The sequence below is a fragment of the Tachysurus fulvidraco genome, chromosome 10 (genome assembly GCF_022655615.1).
Source record: "Tachysurus fulvidraco isolate hzauxx_2018 chromosome 10, HZAU_PFXX_2.0, whole genome shotgun sequence".
Lineage (NCBI taxonomy): Eukaryota > Metazoa > Chordata > Actinopteri > Siluriformes > Bagridae > Tachysurus > Tachysurus fulvidraco.
Window position 1 is genome coordinate 24,017,731 of NC_062527.1, and position 18,587 is coordinate 24,036,317.

General features: G+C 36.9%; 1 protein-coding gene and 1 long non-coding RNA gene across 3 annotated transcripts; both read right to left on the reverse strand.

Moving 5' to 3' along the window:
• Window positions 1–3,185: 3,185 nt before the first annotated feature.
• LOC125145683 lies at window positions 3,186–4,242 on the reverse strand. Its single transcript, XR_007144118.1, has 2 exons — window positions 3,420–4,242; window positions 3,186–3,321 (listed from the first exon to the last, which is right to left on the reverse strand). It is a non-coding gene; the product is annotated as an uncharacterized LOC125145683 (long non-coding RNA).
• A 501-nt stretch (window positions 4,243–4,743) lies between these two features.
• Window positions 4,744–15,728, reverse strand: LOC113656366 (major histocompatibility complex class I-related gene protein-like). Of its 2 annotated transcripts, none has more exons than XM_047819488.1 (8): window positions 15,598–15,728; window positions 7,139–7,411; window positions 6,745–7,032; window positions 6,379–6,663; window positions 6,113–6,235; window positions 5,952–6,032; window positions 5,629–5,706; window positions 4,744–5,293 (listed from the first exon to the last, which is right to left on the reverse strand). In XM_047819488.1, the coding sequence occupies exons 2-7, from the start codon at window positions 7,326–7,328 to the stop codon at window positions 5,630–5,632; spliced, it is 1,044 nt and encodes a 347-aa protein (XP_047675444.1). In that variant the 5' UTR covers window positions 7,329–7,411; window positions 15,598–15,728; the 3' UTR covers window positions 4,744–5,293; window position 5,629. The 2 variants fall into 2 exon arrangements, with proteins under 2 accessions (XP_047675444.1, XP_047675443.1); XM_047819487.1 differs by lacking the exon at window positions 15,598–15,728 and adding an exon at window positions 8,967–9,112 and having other exon boundaries at window positions 4,764–5,293.
• Window positions 15,729–18,587: the final 2,859 nt, after the last annotated feature.

The window sequence follows — 18,587 nt, forward strand, 5'->3', positions numbered from 1 at the left end:
GAGAGGAGCGGCAGCCAAACCCACCAGCATGCCCTTTCAACCGGAAGTCATCTTTCAACTTAACATCCATGAAAGCTGTGCGAAAAGACATTCCTAAAGTAGTGGTATACCTGGATGATATTTTGCTGACTGGGAAGGACGATAGGGAGCATTTGAGGACGTTAGATCAAGTGTTGCATTGGCTGGAGGAGGCCGGACTGAGGTTAAAGTGCATGGAAGTGCAACTTCATGGAACGTTCAGTGTTGTTGGACCAACTGCATCAGTGTCATCCAGGGATGTCGAGGATGAAAGGCCTGGCGAGGAGCTACCTGTGGTGGCCTAAACTGGATGTGGCCAAGGAAGCCCTGAAGACGTGTGCATATGGATTATCCTGGTCCATTTATGGGTAAAATGTTTCTAATCTTAATGGACGCACATTCTAAGTGGATAGATGCAAATCCCCTGAGTTCAGCAATGACAGCTGTCACTCTTGAGTGCCTGAGGAACAGTTTCAGTGTGCATGGCGTTCCTCAAGTCATGGTGTCAGACAATGCTCAGTGTTTTATGAGTGAGTCATGTAAAGAATTCATGTCCAGAAATAGAATAACACATGTTACTGCTGCTCTGTATCATCCATCATCAAATGGCTTGGCTGAGAGAGCCGTACAGACCCTCAAAGACCTTTTAAAAAAAAGCTCAGAGGACACCATTGAGACCAAGTTACACCATGCATTGTTCAGTTATTGAATAGCACCTCAGTCTACAACAGGGTTATCACCTGCAGAAATGATGATGGGAAGGAAGTTGAGATGCTCACTCGACAGAATACATTCAGACCTCAACAATAAAATTGAACCAAAGCAACAGAGTCAGAAAGAACAACATGATAAACAGACCAAGATATTGTGAAGTGGGAGATAACGTGTATACCAGGAACTTTGGTAATGGACCAAAATGGGTGCAGAGAGAAATTACAGAGATCACAGGACCTGCATCATACAGAGTCTGGAAAATGCTCAAGTAGTATGTTGGCATGTCGACCAGCTGTTTAGTTGAGAAAAGAAAGAGGTTCTAAATTGTTTCCCAAGCTGATGTTCTAGTTCAACCACAAGGATTGGTAGAAACTGTAGGGTTTGATGCCACAGATCCTGAACCAAGACTTACAAAACCAGAGTTGGTTGGTACAGAGGAGACAAAGCAGTCTGAGAGTTCACAAACAGGTTCTGTGAGACGTTCAGCAAGAAAACCACTAGAATATCTTAAAGACTTTGTGAAATAATAATAAAAACAACAAAAAAAACATTTCATAACAAGGTGTTGAGATGTTTCAGAAAGTTATGTTGAGGTTGTTAGTACTACATTTCTACAAATTATGTGTTGGAAATAATTTAAGTGGAAGTTTTCAAGTTAAGGGGGAAAGGATATTATATGTTGGGTTATAACTAATAATGACCAGTAGAGGTCAGTAGTGGTGTGTGTATGAGGATGTGATGCACTGACGAAGTCTGCAGTGTGTAAGTTAGAAGCTGCACGACGCTGCAAATGTCTTTTACCTTGTTAGTAAATTAAAGCTATAAACGGAATGACGTCTTTGTTTTTGTATACAAGATACAACAAGGGGCAATCCAGAACCAAAGTCAAAAGGAACAGGCAGGAGGCAGTATTAACAGGAATGGCTAAACACACGAATACAACAAACAACTCTCACACAATAGTAACTAGTAGCAAACACAATCACAGCATTGAGCCACAAAGCTAAAACAGGAAGGGGTGGTGGAGGCTTTTATAGGCTGCAGGGAGTCAGCTGACCAGCAGGGTGTGGCACCAGGTAAACCTCAGGAACCAATCGGTGTTCATCCTGCACAGAAAAACAGACAACTCCCAAAACAGAACCCCCCCCCCCCCCATACATTGCATCCCTACTTTTGACAGTAACTAATACTCTAACGCATTACTTTTTAAATAAAGTTACCATATGGTGCGTTGTCCCTGTGTAACCTACAGACTAACCTGTTTACAGCAGGGACACATTGTAGGATTTGTGGATGCCACCATGTAAACATGAAGATGCCGCACTGTGTGCATGTTAACGTTTATTCATGTATGTGCGGCAGTAACGGCGAGTCAATGTGAGAGCAAGACGAGTTTCTCAAAGTGGAAATATGCTCATCATTTTACTTTAGTTGAGCATAAGGACAAAAACCTTTTAGTCAAATGTAAGCTTCAAGATTCACACAGAAAACAATCAAGTTCTGTGGAGGAAAAACCATGGTTTGGGGTTACATTCAGTATGGGGGCATGCGAGAGATCTGCAGAGTGGATGGCAACATCAACAGCCTGAGGTATCAAGACCTTCTTGCTGCCCATTACAAAGCACAGGAGATGGTATGTAATGGATGGATGGATGGATGGATGGAAAATCAAGGCATGATAAGATTTTATTTTGGTAAAATAAGCGTAATCTAGAGGCCTTTGTCTTTCATCTAAGCCACTTCTGATTCCAAATCATCAACTAGAAGTCAAGTTATTATCTGCTGTTCCTACAACTTGGATAAGTGACAAGACTTTTGTCAGGGAGTGTATGGATAAATTTAAAGTAATTAAATATTTCAATATGTTTATGCCTTACAGGATTCCTAAAGCAAATATTTTATAGATATAATTGACAACCCCCCCCCCCCCTTATAGATTTAGTGTGTGAACCTGCACAAAATGGTTCCATATCAAATGCCTTGGGATGACAGGAGCACAAATACCGAGCGGACATATCCCTTGGTGTTGTGTATTGTGCATTGAGCTAAAGCAAGTACAGAGACCATAGAGTTTAACAATATGTGTAATAGCTCTTATATAAGCAGCAGGATTACATACTGTATGTCTGACAAAAGCTGATTTACACATTGAAGTTTACATCACAGTGAAATGTATATTGTTGTATATTGTTTATAATGCAAACAATAAAAATAATCAAAAAGCAAGGTTTCTCAAAATAAGTGTTGTAGTGTAACTATCAGGACATCAGTGGTGTGTGAGCTGAATTTGATGACAGTACAGTGTATTACAGTGAAATTTTTTTTTATTATGAATAAAAATAAAAATTATACAAAAAGACATTTCTCCCAAGTAAGTGTTGTAGTATAACTATCAGTGATGTGTGAGCTGGTGACAGTACAGTGTATTACAGTGAAGTTATTGACTGTTTTTAAGTATTCGCTTTTCGGGTTTTGCACTTTGCAGATGGTCCCCTGTCTGTCAGTCGGCTGCACGTAGAGATTTGTGTATTTTGTCCAACGGAAAGCTGATTTTGAGGAGAATTGTGTTGTAGCTGCTTCTCTACATTACTACAATAGAAAAGAGGTGTTATTTGTGTAGTAACAGTGTTTAGCTCAGGAGTTATTGACTCGGGAAACTCCAATCTATGAATATGTGCAAACTTTACTTAAGTCTGCTTAAGCATGACACCAGCTTCTGTTGATGAAGTAAACTCTCCTCCCTGTAAACGCTCGGTGAAGTTGGTACACGACATCTGTCGGGGGAGGGAGGGGGGATTCAAATAAAAATTAACCAATTACAACGAAGTTTTGGGAGTTAAAAAAATGCGATGAAGTTAAAGGGGAAGAAAAGATGAGGGTAAATTATGGACGTTTTCAGCAGCAAAACAAGCGGGTATACCGGCGGGTATACGCTAATATTAAGCCATAGAAGTCGTTATGCGCAAACAGCCCTATGGAAAAAGTAAGCATACTGCGTATACGTGCGTATGGCCCCAACTACACCACTGACCAACGCATTTAAGGGCATTAATGGGAATATTAAAGTATGTTCTTTAAAAAAGTAACAAAAAAGTTACTTTTAGCCATGGGCGCTAGCCCCTTTTTAGGATTGCTTCGCCTTCAGCACCCCTAAAAAGGAGCTCAGCACCACTAAAACTTGGAGTAAGAAATGTTGTTATTCTAAAATTTTTGTTCATCTTTTACAAGGGTAAATAATGTCCAAAACACACTCAGTAGTTTGTGGTTAAAAATGTATGTGTTAAGGATGAAAATGTAAACATCTCCCTTAGCAAATGGTGTCATCCTCTATTTTAGTCCAGCGGGTCGCCGCCGCTGTGGAGTAGCACAGGACCTGGGTGGCTCGTCCATAGTCATAAACGGAGAGAGGTAGCACCGGTTACAATGTTCTTCCACAAGACACAAGCAGTTCTGTCTGTTTATTAACTGCGTGAAACAAAAACAGCAGCACGACAAATAAACTGCGTACCTGTGTAGTGTGTACGTGTGTCTCTGTTGGTAAAGTTTATCGCTAATTTGTAAATAATTTACAGAAGATAAATTACATTTTGTTGTCCAAGTACCTGTTACTTTGTTCAATGACAATAAAGTTGAATCTAATCTAACCGATCTGATGACTGTTGATACAAAAGGAGGCACATGAAGTTAACGGTCAGGAAAACCAGCTGAGTGAAGAAGGTTTTGTGTTTGTTACAGGGGGCTGTGTATGTGTGTGTGTCTGTGTGTGTCTGTGTGTGTGTCTGTGTGTGTGTCTGTGTGTGTGTGTGTGTGTGTGTGTGTGTCTGTGTGTGTGTGTGTGTGTGTCTGTGTGTGTGTCTGTGTGTGTGTCTGTGTGTGTCTGTGTCTGTGTGTCTGTGTGTGTGTGTGTGTGTGTGTGTGTGTGTCTGTGTGTGTGTGTGTGTCTGTGTGTGTGTCTGTGTGTGTGTGTGTGTGTGTGTGTGTGTGTGTGTGTATCTGTGTGTGTGTGTGTGTCTGTGTGTGTGTGTGTGTCTGTGTGTGTCTGTGTGTGTGAACTCTCACAATTAAGCTGGTGTTCTGGAAAGGTCTCAAAAAAAAGAAAAAAAAATCTGGATTTTGGAGTTAGTCGAATCGATGTTAAAATAGTTAAGTTATTTTTCAATAGACATATTTTTTGTTTTTGTGTGAAAAGAGGGTGGGTGGTGGCATTGGGGCTCATTGGGTGCTCAGCACCCCTAAAGCTCTGACCCTAGAATCACCCCTGCTTTTAACAGTAATGCATTACTTTTCAGTGTAAGCAATCACAAAGTAATTGAGTTTTGAATTATTGAATTTTGAATTAAAGTAATTAGTAACTGTAACTAGTTACTTTTTCTTAGTAACTAGCACAACACTGCTGTGGTTAGACGTCTTCCTACTAAACATGCAGGTTTTGTTTTTAAAAGCATGAAATTTGAAATTCGTGCCCAATTCTGTTACCACATTAAATTTAAAATGTAAAAGACAACATGAGGGTTAAAACTTTTTCGTGGTCATTTGGTCTGAGATCCTTGTCTTCATGCTGCTGTAAAGAAAAAGAGAAACATTACTGACACAAACATGACCATTCATTATAATGCAATTACATTAAATCACATAATAAACAGGAAACGGTGCTGAAGGATTGATCAATTATTATTACATGTTAATAATAATAATTAAAATGATAAATTAATTTAAAATAAGTGCAATTACTGATGTGGTGCAGTATGGTTGCTCAGGAACATGACTTCAAATGACAAACCCGCTAAATAAAACCACCTCCTGTCATGTTACTAATAAACTACAAAGAGTAAACTCTTCTGTCCTGAAGACTTCACCATGAACACATTCAGCTTTAAAATATTAATGCATTACAACCTTAGTTGATGCCATTCTTGTGTCCATTCGCACATTCTTTCTCATGTCCATTCGCATGTCCACTCGCTTCCAGATCAGCTGTAAATACACACAGGTGTACACACATGTAAGTAATAAAATACACCATACTTCCTCTGTTGAGTTTTAAAATGTAGAACACAATTTTCTCTTCTCGTGCTTCTTATTAGATAAGACTTGATTAGAATAGATTTAACTTTATTTATCATCGTGCAGAATACAGGAACAGGACCAGTGGGACAGCTCGTATACTTACCAGCTGCTTGTTTTTATCCAAACAGAATCATTACACAATGTCCACATACCTGCAGGAGCTGGAACATATGCCACATTTCCATTCACAGCGTGTTGTTCATTTGTTGTTATGTTCGGGAAAGCTGGACAGACTAAAGTACATGAGGAAGAGAAGAGATTAAATGTATTGATGTCAGGTGAGATATTCCAGAGTTAGAGCAGCAATACTCACCAATATATTTCTTGGAATAAAGAATATAGATGACACAAGCAACCCCAACCAGCACCAACAGAACTCCAATCACTGCTCCAATGCTAACACTCGAAGCTACGGAGCAGTCAAAGCAATCTTGTCCTTGCAACAATAAGAATAAGAGCAATGTAAGAGATCACACCTTTTACATTTTCACATTCATTTGTCTTTCTTTACACCACTGTGTTTTTATTGATACGGGCTGTAAGTAGAATAACTCGGCTCAGTAACGATGCTCCACTTACCTTCACCTACAATTATAGGATTCTTCAGAGTGATGTGGTTCACATAACAAGTGTACAGTGGTTTTTCATCCTCCAGGATCTCCACACTCTTCCTCAGCTGGTATGTGCCATCACCATTGGGTCTGACTCCTGAAGATACTACCAGATGTTCAGGCAGGGAAGTTGTGGACTTTCTCACCCGCATCTCCACATCTGGAGGGTAGAAAACTGTGGCCAGGCAGGTCAAGGTCAGCTTTTTGCTGTTAGTCACTGATCTCTTTGTAAGTAGATGCACCTCTGGGGGAGCTGGAAGAAGATATAAAGTTCATTTTCCTTCTTAATTTATCAAGATGAATGTGACTCAAGAAAAAACTCCTGGATACTCACAAAATTTACTCAGTTCTCGTTGTCTATAGCCCATGAACTTGGTGAGCCAGTCCACACACTCTTTCTCCAGGTAGCTCTTGGTGTATGTGTTAAGGATGGAGACTTCATCCCATTTCCTTTTGGTCGGCTCAGCAGCCTGAACTGGAGCGATCCACCTCGAGTTTTCATCATCAAACGAGAGGAACTCAGCACCATCGTAGCTGTACTCATCAATTCCTCTCACATATTTACTCTTTCCGTTTTCAGCTTCAACCACACAGCCATGTCTCCACTGAAGAACATGAAGGTCTGAAATGGAGACAGTGCAGTAAAGCTAAGAACTGTGTGACATTAAGAATCATAAAGAAATGACATCTGACATTTAATGAGTAATGATGAATAAAACTGAACTAACCAGACTTATTGTGTCTCATTCGCTCCATCAGGATGTCCACGTTGACCTTAAACCACTGCTCTTTGCTCTTACGGGACTGAGTTCCTTTATCCCAGTAATCCTTTTCCATCTTCTCCTTCATCCAGTCCTGTTTAGGAACCTTAACCTGAGTCTCACTGCTGTAGTAGTCGAGTTCTCGGTCATCGAGCATGCCCAGTGCGGTGAACTCATAGATTCCAGTCAGATTGAGAGGTTTAGACAGAGCCGTGTAGGTGTAAAACAGAGAGTGTTCACCTGGAGGAGAGGGAATAGAAAGTTATCTTACCAACTTTCTCTTTTGTTTGAGACCAAATCATGTCCTACTTCTATTATCTTTATGTTGTTCACATGCAGCTGAAATACAATACAAGTAGGTTTAGATGTTCTACATTAAAGTGCACTGGATATCATCTGGCTTCTGATTGTCTTTGGTCATGTTTCTGATGTCCATCTAGTGCACTTTTTAATGAATGTTCATACACAATGTCATCATTGTTATTACTGAATAACTGAAAGCTATGACAACAATTCGTTCATTATTTTTTAAGAAAACACTGAAACAACACAAGCATTGTACACTGGTGTTTAACCTGTTGGATATTAACAGACACAGCCCTGCCTCTCTCCCTGATCTCAGTGCAGCTTCCTCCATTACTACAAATATAATCTGTGCTGAATGTGAGATGAACCCTTTCAGTGTAAGTTTGACTTACATTCAACACCAAAAATGCCACTGAAATATTCAGGCTGAAAACAAACAGTTATCAACTGATAACTTCACTCAAAGTCCCATACTATTTTATTACTATCTGTTCACATTTTTTATTACATTTAATCATTTTTGTTCTGATTTGTTTCGATTTGATGTCTTTGTTTCTAACGCACGGTGAAGATGATTTCTTTAAATTCATTTACATGCATCACTTGTTATTGGAAAATGGATACAAAAAAGTGGCCGGTAAACTGGAAAACTTTTGCACAGACGACACACGGCACAGGAAACACCCTCTCTACTTTTAACACACTGTTTTCATGAGAATGTAGAACTGAGATGAGATCCTTCATCATGAGATGACAGATGTTCCTAATAAAGTGACCACTGAGAGTATTTTAGTGAGGCCTTAAGTTTATACACCAGTTTTAGTAGCAGCATTTAATATACATAAAATATCATAAAACTGTCATATATAAATGTCAATATATTCAATAAATAAAGAGAAACAAATAGAAATAAAAAAAATACAATTATCAGCAGAGTCAATTTGACATATATATATATATATATCTTAATAAGCATAATATAGATATAAAAAACCTGTAAAACTGAATATTTTGTGTTTCTGTATCTGGGAAATAAACAGTTTCAGAATTTTTTTAAACCAAAAAAATAGATGTTCAATATGTTTCATTTTATGATGTTAATTAATTATATATAATGTGATTAATATTCAGTATCTAATGTAATATCCAAGATTCTGCACTAGTTCTAGCTCCCTGTCTGAGATCTTTTCCATATTAATTGCTTTGTATGAAAAATCTGATTTTCTTGATCAGACTTCAGTCGGATGGATTTGATCTAAAAGAATCATCAGCTTTTACATGAACACAGCAAAACGTGTTGAATACTCAAATACTGTAAAACTGTAAAATTCTAACATATAAATATTACTATTGTGTGAAATGTTACAGTTTGATTAGACGTCATGATTATTCTATAATTAATATTAAATAAAAAAATAAAGAATGATAGCATAAGGTTATTTCCAGAAAAAATCATAACGGTAAATAAAGCCATTTATTGGAAACTTACCTCCTAAAGCAGGAGAGAGGACACAAAGTGTCACACACAAACACACTGCAGCCATCATCCTCCTCATCTTCATCATCCTTTATCATATAAACTTCAGACAGATTCATATGAATATTGACCCACTTATAACACACGTGTTGTGAGCTGATCTTCATGCATAGATGCTATGAGCGTTTTGGTATTCCCCTACACGAGCTTCAAACAGTTTCTAGGTGAACTGCGCATGCTCAGGACTCATACAGAGAATACAGCTTTAACCGTTAGATAGTGATATCATCAGGAGTAACATCTACAACCCCCCACCCAAACACACCAATGATCACTGAACACAATATAACCAAATACAAAGTATTTATTCAATTTCCATTTATTAATTTGCGTGTGTGTGTGTGTGTGTGTGTGTGTGTTACGCCCAGTCTAAGGGTGAAGGCGCAACATGAAAGGGTACGAGAAACGGTAACTGAAAGAAAAATATTTTAATGAGAAGAATCACCATGTCTTCAGGAGCCCACAAGGCTAAAGTAACAAACAAAAACAGCTCATTATTGTACCCTTTAACTTCCCTACTTGGCAAAGAAAAGAAAAGAAAAGAAAATACAATCACTTCCCTAACTCCCTGAGCAAATACACAATCGATAAAAGGTTCTAACAAAAATGGCATCGGTCTCCCTACCTCCCCAATAATACTATATTCAAATATTTACAGGTTAGTTAATAAGTCCAAACAGGGGCAATTCAGAATCAAAGTAAAAAAGAACAGGCAGGAGTCAGTATTAACAGGAATGGCTAAACACACAAATACAACAAACACACAATAGTAACTAGCAGCAAACAAGTAACACAATCACAGCAAGTGAGTCACAAAGCTAAAACAGGAAGGGGCGATGGAGCCTTTTATAGGCTGCAGGGAGTCAGCTGACCAGCAGGGTGTGGCACCAGGTAAACCTCAGGAACCAATCGGTGTTCATCCTGCACAGAAACACAGACACCTCCCAAAACAGAAAACAAAAATAGAAAATGACATAACAGTGTGTGTGTGTGTGTGTGTGTGTGTGTGTGTGTGTGTGTGTGTGTGTGTGTCAGACTAGGCCTAGACTGGTGGTTCTCAAACTTTTTCAGTGTACTGCCCCCCTTCTATAAAGTGCATCCCTACTTGCCCCCCCCCCCCAAAAAAAAGAGAAAAATGATGACAAAAGAACATTCCAAAACTTAATATTTGAATTAAACAAAACATATCAAATTATACAATGTAGTGCTGTTGGTTAATAGCTTTATTTTTCTGAGATTTAATTACATGGAATTTATGATAAATTCATTATTTTATAAAATGTCATAAAGCCGGGGCCCCCTGGTACCATCTCAGGGGCCCCAGTTTGAGAACCACTGGCCTAGACTACTTGTTCTGAGCAACAAACAAAGAAAAGAAAAGAAAAGAAATTAATTTGACATGGCACTCCCTGAAATCTTAAAGGTTAAATATTGCTTCTTTTTTCTATTTCTTTGTTTCTCTACCCAAAGCCTAGAAATCAAATATTCATAAATCAAATATGTTGTAATGTAAACAGTGTTGGGCAATAACACGTTACTGTAACGCAGGTACTTTTGACAGTAACTAATACTCTAACACATTACTTTTTAAATAAAGTAACTCTGTTAGCGTTACCATATGGTGCATTTGTCCGTTACTTTTCTCTCTCTCTCTCTCTCTCTCTCTCTCTCTCTCTCTCTCTCATTTTCTACCGCTTTATCTGAACCCGTTACTATTTTAAATGAATTAATTTAGGCTAAAGTGTAGCCTACAGCCTATCCTGTTTACAGCAGCGACACATTGTAGGATTGGTGGATGCCAACCTGTAAACACCAAGATGCCGCACTGTGGCCGTGTTTCTGTTTATTCAAGTATGTGCAGCAGTAACGGCGAGTCGAGGCGAGAGCAAGACGAGTTTCTCTAAGTGGAAATATGCTCATTATTTCACTTTAGTTGAGTATAAAGACAAAAACCTTTTAGTCAAATGTAAGCTGTGTCTTTGTGGTTCGAAGGTCCGATCTACTGCGATAAACACCAACTCCAATCTGTCGAAGAAACAGCTTTTATGATGCATAAGCCACTTTAGTTTTTGATTCTAAATATATTATTCACCTTGTTTTGTTATTTATTTGTAGCGGGCCCCTGCTAGGTCCCCGCTGGCAGATATATAGATAATCCTGAAACTGAAAATATCAGAAATATTCCTGTGAAATCAGCGACGCAGGACAACTGTTGCTCATTCTCCAGTAACACGGATTATGTTTATTTTCAACTTCATTTTAACTTTGCATCTGCAATCATGAATCACTTTCTGTTATTTTTGTCTGCTTTGTATTGAAGCACAGGTTATATCCACATTTGGATAACAATTTCCTTATATTCTTCGAAAGGTCTACTTTCACATAAATGCCTCACACATTTTACAAACATTAACTCAAACATTTGTATGAAACCAAAAACAAACATTTTCTCTTTAAATTCCATTTTTGGTCTAACATCAATCACGTTTATCCTTTTTCCTTTAAACACCCTAGAGAGTGTTCACCTGGAGGAGAGGGAATAGAAAGTTATCTTACCAACTTTCACTTTTGTTTGAGACCAAATCCTGTCCTACTTCTATTATCTTTATGTTGTTCACATGCAGCTGAAATACAATACAAGTAGGTGTCAGGGCTCAGCGCGGATCTGCGCTGACTTGTGGCCATGTGCATTTGTGTTTGTGTTTGTGTCACGTGATTGCCCCGTCTTCATGTGCTCCTCCCCGTCATCACACCTGCTCCCCATTGTGTGTGATTGTCCGTGTGTATATATGTGAGCCGCATTGCCTATGGCAGCGCGGCTTCATTAACATATTGTTAGTCCCCGTGTGTTGTGGTTATTGTTTGTCTTCCTCCTGTATTTGGTCATGTTTCTGATGTCCATCTAGTGCACATTTTAATGAATGTTCATACACAATGTCATCATTGTTACTACTGAATAACTGAAAGCTATGACAACAATTTGTTCATTTCTACACAGGATTACAGAGTCACCATATCAAGTGGTTATTATATTATATTATATTATATTATATTATATTATATTATATAGCAACTTTTTACACACTAGTACAAACTGTCATTTAGAAACACTCCAGTAGTGCAGTCTTTATTTTTCTTCCTAATAGAACACAACATGAACAATTCCATATGAATGAATGGCAGAGCGACTGATCTACAGCACTGTTAAAAAGTTTTTGCCTCTTCCTGATCTCCTCTATTTCTTTATTATTATTTTTTAAGAAAACACTGAAACAACACAAGCATTGTACACTGGTGTTTAACCTGTTGGATATTAACAGACACAGCCCTGCCTCTCTCCCTGATCTCAGTGCAGCTTCCTCCATTACTACAAATATAATCTGTGCTGAATGTGAGATGAACCCTTTCAGTGTAAGTTTGACTTACATTCAACACCAAAAATGCCACTGAAATATTCAGGCTGAAATTAAACAAAAACAGAAAAAAGACGAACCAAAAAGAAGTAATAAAAGAAATGTTACTTGTTATTCTCTGTAACTGAGAATCTGACTGAACTGACAAACTCAACCGTTCTCTAGCAGTTCTGTTTGAGACTCAGGGTTCAGTAGACTTGTTGGCTCGAGGCTGGTTTATTCTGATCTAATGTGATTCCTACACTGGAAATGTTTTCTTTACTTTGAACAAATGATTAAGTACCATAATTCTATCAGCTGATAACTTCACTCAAAGTCCCATACTATTTTATTACTAATAACATTTTCACTCTGGAACAAAGTGAATCTGTTCACATTTTTTATTACATTTAATCATTTTTGTTTTGATTTGTTTTCATTTCTTTGTTTCTAACGCAGGGTGAAGATGATTTGTCTAAATTCATTTACATGCATCACTTATGGGCAAATGAGTACAAAAAGTGGGCAGTAAACGGGAAATCTTTTGCACAGCCGACACAGGACAAAGGAAACACCCTCGCTACTTTGAACACACTGTGGTGTCATGAGCATGTAGAACTCTTACAAACATGAACCCAAAACTACAACGAGACTCAAAAATTCACTCACCAACCACTTTATTAGTAAAAACTAAACTGTGTAAACTCAACTCAGTCATAATGAAACCATCTGATACCAGTCACAGAGATCAGACTTTGATGTTTGTTGTGAACATCTGCTGAAATGCTGGACCTGTATGATGACAGATGTTCCTCATAAAGTGACCACTGAGAGTATTGTAGTGAGTGTGAACCTTTTTGGTTTAAAAAATAAATAAATTCAAGCACCCTTTGGTAGTTGCACTCTTTCTAACAAGTGGACCATTGATGTTTATTTGGATATGTCTTTCTCTCATTTCGGCCGTGTGGTGCGCGTGCCCGCTCGCGGTGTGAAGCGCGTTCGCGCTATTCTCCGAGATGCACTTGGCGGCGTTTTGTGCAGCTGAATTTTTTTTGGACGACCTTGTTAAGGCGGTAGGGTTTCCCAGCTTAGGCGGGCCGCCTTAACTGAAAAGCGCTGCGGGAAACACTGATATATAACTGTCATTTAAATATTAATATATGCAATAAATGAAGAAAAAGAAATCGAATTAGAAAGATAAATAGAACTAGAATTTCCTGAAGAATGGTAGTTGCACGTGGCAAATCTCAGCACTCGGTTGCTAGGGTGAAATTTTAGAAATTTCCCATTCAAGTCTATGGGACTTTTTTGGCCACTTTTTCGTCTGCTGTGCGAACATCGTTGGTTGGATCGCTTATAAAAGTCATAGCACACCTCTCCCCAATGAGCCGGTCGATTTGACACCTCATTCATGGGTCTAGGACGGGGGTCGGCAACCTTAAACACTCAAAGAGCCATTTGGACCCGTTTCTCACAGAAAAAACAAAAAAAACAAAAGCATTGAAATGTCACTATTCGTATTACCAGAGTTGTACACAAACAAAAATATTAATGCAAACAATCCATTCAATACTAAATAAAAATAACATTTATTGATTTGGTCTTTGTCTTGTGAATATTTTTATTAATGACTGCATTCATTGGACACACTGTTTGTAGATAATGCACATGAACTGATTTGATTCAAGACTGGCATCATTACATCATGCATAAAATTTTGGTGTCCACTTTTGCCATTTTAAATAATACCATAACTTTTGGCTTACTATGTAGTCTAATAATATATAATATAAAACTATTATTCTTTTAAATTCTCACTGAGGGCTAAAACCCCTAAAGATGAAACCCTAGAACCGCCCCTGGTGTGATGCATTTATGAAATCAATGAACTGTTACCTAGTAAACGAAATTTTATTTCTGCAGGCAAACAAAAAATATTTTGAACAGTTTGAAATAACCTTAACAAAAAAGACGCTGGGTTGAAGGTTACTTTCAAATAAAATGTTCAATGCCTAATTAAGTCCTCTTCGTATTCATGACATCAACATTTAACTTGCCGGCTGCAGCATTAGACATACTGGGAAGCCGCTCTCGTCAGCAGTGAAAGCAAATTAATCTTCGGCGGATTTCGCAAGTCGGCAGTTATGACGCATATTTTGAGCGAAACACGGTCTATTTTAATGTTACAAGAGCATCATAATCTTAGAATTTAGAATTACATTTATTTTAAACTAACTAACTAAAATAATTCGTAATTAAATATTTATTTTCCAAATCTACAGGGAGCCGCAGCAGAGGGATGAAAGAGCCACTTGCGGCTCCGAAGCCACGGATTGCCGACCCCTAAAGCTGCGGGAAAAGTTACACGCAAGTTTTGTCCGGAAGAATAATAATCCGTATGCAAGATAACAAGAATGTTGCTTTGCAAGCACCATTAATTATCAGCAGTCAATGTAACTTGACTTAAGAATAATATAGATATATATAAAAAAAAAAACTTTAAAACTGAATATTTTGTGTTTCTGTGTCTGGGAAATAAAAAGTTTCAGATTTTTTTTAAACCAAAAAAATAGATGTTCAATAAGTTTAATTTTATGATGTTAATTAATTATATATAATGTGATTACTATTCAGTATCTAATGTAATATCCAATATTCTGCACTAGTTCTAGCTCCCTGTCTGAGATCTTTTCCATATTAATTGCTTTGTACAAAAAAAATCTGATTTTCTTGATCAGACTTCACTCGGATGGATTTGATCTAAAAGAATCATCAGGGATTACATGAATACGTGAAGTCCAGCACATGGAGCTCACATGTGTCTGTTATTACTCAAATACTCAAAGAATACTCAAATACTCAAAATATTCCAAAATACTCCAAATACTGTAAAACTGTAAAACTCTAACATATAAATATTACTATTGTGTTAAATGTTACAGTTTGATTAGACTTCATGATTATTCTGTAATTACTAGTAAATAAAAAAGTAAAGAGTACTGTATATATATATATATATATATATATATATATATATATATATATATATATATATATATATATTTATTTTTTACTATGACCAAATTCTACAGACCCCAGATACAGTATTATATAAAATAAAGTCTAAAAGCAGAAGGTTATTTTCAGTAAACAAACATAACGGGAAACATAACCGTCGTTCAGAAACTCACCTCCCAAAGCAGGCGCGAGGACACAAAGTGTCACACACACACACACACACTGCAGCCATCGTCTTCATCATCTTCATCATCCTTTATCATATAAGCTTCAGACAGATTCATATGAATATTGACCCACTTATAACACACGTGTTGTGAGCTGATCTACACGCGCTATATCGGGCTTCTCCTACATGAGCTTTAAACTGTTTCCGTGAACTCCCAGGACTCAAACGGAAAATACAGCTTTAACCATTAGACAGTGATATCATCAGGAGTAACATCTAAAACCCCCACCCACACACCAATGATCACTGAACACAATATAACCAAATATAAGGTATTTATTCAATTTCCATTTATTAATTTGTGCGTGCGTGTTTTAAAGCATGTAATTAATATTAGGTTCAACTCTGAGAGTAATAAAAATCCCAGGAAAAAAAAAATCAGAGTAACTTATACAGAGAACTTTAAAGAGAAATTGATAAAGTTAAAGAAACTTAAAAGGTAAGTTGAGACAATGGGCAGTGTTTTTATTATTATTATTATTATTATTATTATTATTATTATTATTATTATTATTATTATTATTATTATTATTATTAATAATGCCATAAACCAAAAACACAATGAGATATATTCTTTAAAGTACAAATACACAGCAACTAAATTAAAAGAAATAACAATAGCAGAGGACAAGAACAAAATTCTAACAAACAAAAGGAAAAGGGGAAGGGTGCTACCCTATACATCATATCTGCTTACAATATTATAAGCTCGATTTGCCATTTTGCTTCGATAATTACACAAAACAGAACAATAAAGTTTGAAATCATTTATAAAGCAAAAAAATGGTTTCGATTCAGACCACTTCATTTAATAAATGTGAAAATTTCCCATTAATAATAACTATTGTATGAAATCTGCCTTCTCTTTTTCAATCCCGTGATCATTAAAGTGTATCATTATATCGAGTCCACTCAGCTGTAATTCAATGTTCAGATTTTTCTTAACTAAATTCTCCATCTCAATCCAAAATATTTTTGTATGTATGCAATGGAAAAACAAATGAAAAATAGTTTCCTTTTCACCTTTACAGAAATTACAGGAGTAATCAATATCTAATTTAAAACCAGCACATGTTTTACCGGGTTTATTCTATGCATTATTTTAAAACAGACTTCTTTTACTTTATTATTAAAATCGAATTTATCCACCGTTCGCCAAGCTTTACGCCAATTCACATCCCCAAACACAGAAAAAATTCTGCGCCGATTCTGACTCTGAGCTGTAACGAGGGGGTATATTCATTCCCCAGCGCTGCCTCCCCGCCCCGTCATGCATGCTCACGGACAGGCGCGTGGGAAAAATTCTCCCAGAACAGAACCATCCCGCCAACACTAACTGTACAGTATGCTCGCTAAATTTCGTTTACGAAGTGGTCCTGACTGAAGTTTGGTAACTTTAGGGGGGATGTCTAATGATAATGACACATACACTGATCTGGAGATTCCTTGGGCTTTTGACAAAAGCCCCTGCCCCTGAATTGACAAATCCCTTTGTAACCACATATTAAACGTCTTATACGTTCTGTTAATAATTGGATTAAAGTTTATTGCACAAATATTCATCTTTACATTTAACAGTTCCCAGATATGTTATTTGATTTCCAATTGGAATATTACAGAGATTGGGTAAATGACAATCTTTAAGAGGAAACAGAACTGACTTATTCACATTCATTCTTAGCCCTGATACATCTGAGAAATCTTTTATGCATTTCACTGCTTTACTGATTTCATTCCTATCTTTCACAAACAAGACAGTCATCTGCAAACTGACACAACTTAAATGTTTTTCCTTGTTATGTTGTAATTCTTTGAAAATGTCCTTTTTTGATGTAAAGGGCCATTATTTGTGTTGCTAATAAAAACAAAAAGGGTGAGATCGGACATCCCTGTCTAATCCCTCTATTTATTTCAATTCTTCCTGATGTCCCCTTTGCTAATTTTACAGAACTGGTACATCCTTTGTATAGAGTTTTGATAGCTTTTTGAAAATAACAGCCAAACCCAAAAAAGTCAATTGCTTTAAATAAAAAGTTGTGCTCTATGGTATCAATTGTCTTGTGAAAATCAATAAAAAGACAAAACTATCATCTAAGACATAATGATTGTAGTCTATCATATCTAGGATTAATCTAATATTATTACTATAAATACAGTCTGTTCCTCATCTATAATATTTTCCAATCCATTTTTCAGTCTTTTGGCAAAAATTAAAGCAAATAGTTTGGCATCATTATTTAATAGACTAACGGGTCTCCAATTGTCTAAATATAGAGTATTTTTATCTGGTTTTGGAATTAACGTAATAACACCTTGTCTTAAAGAAGTGGGCAATTCCCCCTTTTCAACAGATTCTGTGAAGAGAGCTAACAAAAAGGGAGCTAATTTATCTCTAAACACTTTATAGAACTCACTAACAAGTCCATCATTACATGGAGAAAGATTATCTTTAAGGCTGACAATACACTCTGTAACTTCCTCTAATCTTAAATCACCATCACAAAACAATTTACAATCATCATCAATAACTTTGGCCTTGTGTTTAACACTATCCAGAAAGTCATTCAGATCAGGAGATACACAATTGGAAGTATACAGTACAGGTCTTTATAAAACTGAGTAACAAACTTTGATATCTTATTTCCATCCTCTGTGACTGTATTATTAATTAACAAATTGCTTATAGAAGTCAAGTCGCCATTCCTTTTCTCCAAAGTAAAGAAATACTTTTTTTCGCCATGTTCCAACCATCTCTGTCTTGACCTGATTAAAGCACCCTCTGTTTTTTCTTGATAAATGTTATCCAATTGTACTTGTAATGATGATACATCAAATCCTGTGCATTCAAATGACCTTTACTAGACAGGTGCATTATTTCTATTATAACACTAAATTCTTTTTGTCTTTTAAATGAAGCAATAGATTTACCCATTG